Consider the following 7,133-nt stretch of genomic DNA (forward strand, 5'->3'; position numbering starts at 1 on the left):
TCTCCCCTCAGCCTCTGATTTTCCAGTAAAAACAATCCCAGTTTATTTACCCTCTCCTCATAGCCAACGCCCTCGGGACCGGTGCTAACCCTGGTGAACCTTCTCTGCACCCTCTCCAAAGCTTCCACATCCTTCTGGCGGTGTGGCGACCAGAACTGCCCGCAATACTCCAAATGTGGCCGAACCAAGGTTTTATAAAGCTGCAACATGATTTCCCAACTCCTGTACTCAATGCCCCGGCTGATGAAGTCAAGGATGCCACACGCCTTCTTAACCACCTTGTCCCCATAAATTATCCCCCTATCCCTAACTCTGTAACCTCCTCCAGCCCCGACAATCCCCCCCACATCTCTGTAACCTCCTCCAGCCCCTACACCCACCTCCCTATCTCTGTAACCTCCTCCAGCCCCGACACCCACCCTCCCGATCTCTGTAACCTCCTCCAGCCCCTACACCCACCTCCCTATCTCTGTAACCTCCTCCAGCCCCGACACCCACCCTCCCGATCTCTGTAACCTCCTCCAGCCCCTACACCCCCCTCCCTATCTCTGTAACCTCCTCCAGCCCCTACACCCCCTCCCGATCTCTGTAACCTCCTCCAGCCCCTACACACCCTCCCTATCTCTGTAACCGCCTCCAGCCCCTACAAACCCTCCCTACCTCTGTAACCTCCTCCAGCCCCGACACCCCCTCCCTATCTCTGTAACCTCCTCCAGCCCCTACACCCCCCTCCCTATCTCTGTAACCCCCTCCAGCCCCTACACCCCCCTCCCTATCTCTGCAACCTCCTCCAGCCCCTGCACCCGCTCCCTACCTCTGTAACCCCCTCCAACCCCTACACTCCCTCCCTATCTCTGTAACCTCCTCCAGCCCCTACACCCCCTCCCTATCTCTGTAACCTCCTCCAGCCCCTACACCCACCCTCCCTATCTCTGTAACCTCCTCCAGCCCCTATATCCCCTCCCCATCTCTGTAACCCCTCCAGCCCCGACAACCCCCACCCCCCATCACCCGCCTCCTCCCCATCTCTGTAACCCCCTCCGGCCTCTACACCCCCCTCCCTATCTCTGTAACCTCCTCCAGGCCCTACACCACCTCCCTATCTCTGTAACATCCTCTAACCCCTACACCCCCTCCCTATCTCTGTAACCCCCTCCAGTCCCTACATCCCGCTCCCTATCTCTGTAACCCCCTCCAGCCCCTACACCCCCCTCCCTATCTCTGTAATCCCCTCCAGCCCCTACATCCCGCTCCCTATCTCTGTAACCCCCTCCAGCCCCTACACCCACTCCCTATCTCTGTAACCTCTTCCAGCCCCTACACCCCCTCCCTATCTCTGTAACCTCCACCAGGCCCTACACCCCCTCCCTATCTTTATAACTTCCTCCAGCCCCTACACCCCCTCCCTATCTCTGTAACCACCTCCAGCCCCTACACCCCCCTCCCTATCTGTGTGACCTCCTCCAGCCCCTACACCCCACTCCCTATCTCTGTAACCTCCTGCAGCCCCCTACACCCCCTCCCTATCTCTGTAACCTCCTCCAGCCCCTACACCCGCTCCCGATCTCTGTAACCTCCTCCAGCCCCTACACCCCCTCCCTATCTCTGTAACCTCATCCAGCCCCTACACCCCCCCATCACTGAAACCTCCTCCAGCCCCTACACCCCCTCCCTATCTCTGTAACCCCCTCCAGCCCCTACACCCCCTCCCTATCTCTGTAACCCCCTCCAGCCCCTGCACCCCCTCCCTATCTCTGTAACCTCCTCCAGCCCCTACACCCCCTCCCTATCTCTGTAACCCCCTCCAGCCCCTGCACCCCCTCCCTATCTCTGTAACCTCATCCAGCCCCTACACCCCCCCATCACTGAAACCTCCTCCAGCCCCTACACCCCCTCCCTATCTCTGTAACCTCCTCCAGCCGCTGCACCCACTCCCTATCTCTGTAACCCCCTCCAGCCCCTACACCCCCTCCCTATCTCTGTAACCTCCTCCAGCCCCTACACCCCCTCCCTATCTCTGTAACCCCCTCCAGCCCCTACACCCCCTCCCTATCTCTGTAACCTCCTCCAGCCGCTGCACCCACTCCCTATCTCTGTAACAGAGGGCAAGAGTGGGGGTGAGGACAGGATATCTCTCTAACTAACTAATTTTCCATCCCATCTCCATGCAGTGCAATGCATCCAGAACACTCCGGAATACTTTGCAGACAGACTCCACAGCTCGATGAAGGTGAGGACTTATTCTCAGAGCGAGATTTACTCTGTATCTAACCCCGTGCTGTACCTGTCCTGGGAGTGTTTGATGGGGGGACAGTGTAGAGGGAGCTTTACTCTGTATCTAACCCCGTGCTGTACCTGTCCTGGGAGTGTTTGATGGGTGACAGTGTAGAGGGAGCTTTACTCTGTATCTAACCCCGTGCTGTACCTGTCCTGGGAGTGTTTGATGGGGGGACAGTGTAGAGGGAGCTTTACTCTGTATCTAACCCCGTGCTGTACCTGTCCTGGGAGTGTTTGATGGGGGGACAGTGTAGAGGGAGCTTTACTCTGTATCTAACCCCGTGCTGTACCTGTCCTGGGAGTGTTTGATGGGGGGACAGTGTAGAGGGAGCTTTACTCTGTATCTAACCCCGTGCTGTACCTGTCCTGGGAGTGTTTGATGGGGGACAGTGTAGAGGGAGCTTTACTCTGTATCTAACCCCGTGCTGTACCTGTCCTGGGAGTGTTTGATGGGGACAGTGTAGAGGGAGCTTTACTCTGCATCTAACCCCGTGCTGTACCTGTCCTGGGAGTGTTTGATGGGGGGACAGTGTAGAGGGAGCTTTACTCTGTATCTAACCCCGTGCTGTACCTGTCCTGGGAGTGTTTGATGGGGGACAGTGTAGAGGGAGCTTTACTCTGTATCTAACCCCGTGCTGTACCTGTCCTGGGAGTGTTTGATGGGGACAGTGTAGAGGGAGCTTTACTCTGTATCTAACCCCGTGCTGTACCTGTCCTGGGAGTGTTTGATGGGGGACAGTGTAGAGGGAGCTTTACTCTGTATCTAACCCCGTGCTGTACCTGTCCTGGGAGTGTTTGATGGGGGACAGTGTAGAGGGAGCTTTACTCTGTATCCAACCCCGTGCTGTACCTGTCCTGGGAGTGTTTGATGGGGGACAGTGTAGAGGGAGCTTTACTCTGTATCCAACCCCGTGCTGTACCTGTCCTGGGAGTGTTTGATGGGGGGACAGTGTAGAGGGAGCTTTACTCTGTATCTAACCCCGTGCTGTACCTGTCCTGGGAGTGTTTGATGGGGGGACAGTGTAGAGGGAGCTTTACTCTGTATCTAACCCCGTGCTGTACCTGTCCTGGGAGTGTTTGATGGGGGGACAGTGTAGAGGGAGCTTTACTCTGTATCTAACCCCGTGCTGTACCTGTCCTGGGAGTGTTTGATGGGGGACAGTGTAGAGGGAGCTTTACTCTGTATCTAACCCCGTGCTGTACCTGTCCTGGGAGTGTTTGATGGGGACAGTGTAGAGGGAGCTTTACTCTGCATCTAACCCCGTGCTGTACCTGTCCTGGGAGTGTTTGATGGGGGGACAGTGTAGAGGGAGCTTTACTCTGTATCTAACCCCGTGCTGTACCTGTCCTGGGAGTGTTTGATGGGGGACAGTGTAGAGGGAGCTTTACTCTGTATCTAACCCCGTGCTGTACCTGTCCTGGGAGTGTTTGATGGGGACAGTGTAGAGGGAGCTTTACTCTGTATCTAACCCCGTGCTGTACCTGTCCTGGGAGTGTTTGATGGGGGACAGTGTAGAGGGAGCTTTACTCTGTATCTAACCCCGTGCTGTACCTGTCCTGGGAGTGTTTGATGGGGGACAGTGTAGAGGGAGCTTTACTCTGTATCCAACCCCGTGCTGTACCTGTCCTGGGAGTGTTTGATGGGGGACAGTGTAGAGGGAGCTTTACTCTGTATCCAACCCCGTGCTGTACCTGTCCTGGGAGTGTTTGATGGGGGACAGTGTAGAGGGAGCTTTACTCTGTATCTAACCCCGTGCTGTACCTGTAATGTTTTGTTATTGAACAGGGCCTGGGGATGCGGGATAAGATCCTGACGCGGTTGCTGGTTTCGAGATGTGAAATTGACCTGTTGAATATCCGAGCAGAGTTCCGAAAGAAATACGGGAAGTCTCTGTACTCCACCATCCAGGTATCGGATCCTCTGATTCCGTAGTCACGCAATCCGACCATGTCGTGGGTTTTTCATGGGATGGGATTGGTTCTGTTATAGTACTTGAGGAGGATGCAGAGATGCGTGATTTGGACAGGCTGAGTGTGTGGGCATCCGCACGGCAGATGCAGTATAATGTGGATAAATGTGTATCCACTTTGGTCGCAATAATAGGGAGACAGGTTATTATTTGAATGGGTGTAAATTGAGAGAGGTGGATCCTCAGCGAGACCTTGGAGTCCTTGTGCATCAGTCGCTGAGACTAAGCACGCAGGTACAGCAGGCAGTAAAGAAGGCAGATGGTATGTTGGCCTTCATAGCGAGAGGATTTGAGGGATAGGGATGTTTTGCTGCAATTGTACAGGGCGTTGGTGAGGCCACACCTGGAGTATTGTGCGCAGTTTTGGTCTCCTTATCTGAGGAAGGATGTCCTTGCTATAGAGGGAGCGCAGCGAAGGTTTACCAGGCTGATTCCTGGGATGGCAGGTCTGTCACATGAGGAGAGACTAAGTCGGTTAGGTTTATATTCACTGGAGTTTAGGAGAGTGAGAGGGGATCTCGTAGAAACTTATAAAATTCCAACAGGGTAGATTCAGAAAGAATGTTCAGAAGGTGTGGCACGGTGGCACAGTGGGTTAGCGCTGCTGCCTCACAGCGCCAGGGACCCAGGTTCAACTCCAGCCTCGGGTCACTGTCTGTGCGGAGTCTGCACGTTCTCCCCGTGTCTGCATGGGTTTCCTCCGGGTGCTCCGGTTTCCTCCCACAGTTCGAAAGACATGCTGGTTAGGTGGATTGGCTATGCTAAATTGTCCCTTAGTGTCCAAAGATGTGCAGGTTAGGTGGATTGGCTATGTTAAATTGTCTCTTCGTGTCCAAAGATCTGTAGGTTAGGTGGATTGGCCATGCTAAATTGCCCCTTAGTGTCCAAAGATGTGTAGGTTAGGTGGATTGGCCATGCTAAATTGTCCCTTAGTGTCCAAAGATGTGCAGGTTTGGGGGATTGGCCATGCTAAATTGTCCCTTAGTGTCCAAAGATGTGCAGGTTAGGTGGATTGGCTATGCTAAATTGTCTCTTCGTGTCCAAAGATCTGTAGGTTAGGTGGATTGGCCATGCTAAATTGCCCCTTAGTGTCCAAAGATGTGCAGGTTAGGTGGATTGGCCATGCTAAATTGTCCCTTAGTGTCCAAAGATGTGCAGGTTCGGGGGATTGGCTATGCTAAATTGTCTCTTCGTGTCCAAAGATCTGTGGGTTAGGTGGATTGGCCATGCTAAATTGCCCCTTAGTGTCCAAAGATGTGTAGGTTAGGTGGATTGGCCATGCTAAATTGCCCTTTAGTGTCCAAAGATGTGCAGGTTCGGTGGATTGGCCATGCTAAATTGCCCCTTAGTGTCCAAAGATGTGCGGGTTAGTGGATTGGCCATGCTAAATTGCCCCTTAGTGTCCAAAGATGTTTAGGTTAGGTGGATTGGCCATGCTAAATTGCCCTTTAGTGTCCAAAGATGTGCAGGTTAGGTGGCTTGGCCATGCTAAATTGTCCCTTTGTGTCCAAAGATGTGCAGGTTAGGTGGATTGGCCATGCTAAATTGTCCCTTAGTGTCCAAAGATGTGCAGGTTAGGTGGATTGGCCATGCTAAATTGTCCCTTCGTGTCCAAAGATGTGTAGGTTAGGTGGATTGGCCATGCTAAATTGCCCTTTAGTGTCCAAAGATGTGCAGGTTAGGTGGATTGGCCATGCTAAATTGCCCTTTAGTGTCCAAAGATGCGCAGGTTAGGTGGATTGGCCGTGCTAAATTGCCCCTCACTGTCAGGGGGATTAGCAGGGTAAATATGAGGGATTATGGGGATAGGGCCTGGGTGGGATTGTGGTCGGTGCAGACTCGATGGGCCGAATGTCCTGTTTCTGCAATGTCAGGATTCTATGACTCTGTGAAGCTTTTTCCCAGGGTGGAAGAGTCAATTACTCGGGGGCACAGGTTTAGGGTGCGAGGGGCAAGGTTTAAAGGAAATGTATGAGGCAGATTTTTTACACAGAGAGTAGTGGGTGTCTGGAACTCGATGCCGGGAGGAGGTAGTGGAAGCGGATACGAGAGAGAGTTTTCAGGGGCATCTTGACAAATACATTAATTAGGATGGGAATAGAGGGATATGGTCCCCGGAAGGGTAGGGGGTTTTAGTTCAGTCGGGCAGCATGGTCGGTGCAGGCTTGGACGGCCGAATGGCTGTAATTTTCTTTGTTCTTTGTGATAATCTGCCCCCTTCTCTCACAGGCCGACACCAAGGGTGATTCCCAATCTGCCTTGCTTGGACTATGCAGAGCAGAGGACCTGTAAGGGTGGAAACTGCCCCGATACGGTGAACAAGTGGCCATCCGAGACTGGCCTACCCTGTGCCGCACAGAGCCACACCGCACTCTTCCCAGAAATTCCACAGAAATAAAGGCTTTTCCAAACACTTCCCACCCTGTTCCGAGCTGTGTCTCCTTCCGTCACGCGACAGAGGCCCTATTCACTCCCCCCCCCCAGCACCTGAAGGGGGCGGTGTTGGGGGAGTCTATCAGGACCTCTTAGTGCTGCTCCTTCGGGCCCTCGGCTGCTGTGGGGACAGGAGGAGGCCTTTCTGCCCCTCGAGCCTCTTCTGCCGTTCCATGGGATCTTGGCTGATTCGATTGTTGCAGGTACCTCAGTGCAATGGAGGATTTGGGTGAAGGATCATGAAGGTGCTAAGGGCAAGGGTCACTCTGCTGAGGACAAGGGTCACTTGACTAAGAGCAAGGGTCACATGTCTAAGGACAAGGGTCACGTATCTAAGGGCAAGGGTCACTTAGCTCAGGGCAAGGGTCAATGCTGTTAAGGGCAAGGGTCACTCGGCTCAGTACGGGGGTCACATAGCTAAGGGCAAGGGTCACATAGCTAAGGGCAAGGGTC

At 53.8% G+C, this 7,133-nt stretch overlaps 1 protein-coding gene across 1 annotated transcript in view; it reads left to right on the forward strand.

The window, feature by feature from the left end:
- The window catches only part of LOC144488539 (annexin A2-like), a 47,444-nt gene extending 40,780 nt beyond the window's left edge, over positions 1-6,664 (forward strand). The window contains exons 11-13 of the mRNA XM_078206597.1: positions 2,172-2,230; positions 4,064-4,186; positions 6,477-6,664. Of these exons, the coding sequence (XP_078062723.1) occupies positions 2,172-2,230; positions 4,064-4,186; positions 6,477-6,539 (245 nt within the window). The 3' untranslated portion in view covers positions 6,540-6,664. The remainder of the gene's footprint in view (positions 1-2,171; positions 2,231-4,063; positions 4,187-6,476) is intronic.
- Positions 6,665-7,133: the final 469 nt, after the last annotated feature.

Source organism: Mustelus asterias, unplaced genomic scaffold, assembly GCF_964213995.1.
Source record: "Mustelus asterias unplaced genomic scaffold, sMusAst1.hap1.1 HAP1_SCAFFOLD_1645, whole genome shotgun sequence".
Lineage (NCBI taxonomy): Eukaryota > Metazoa > Chordata > Chondrichthyes > Carcharhiniformes > Triakidae > Mustelus > Mustelus asterias.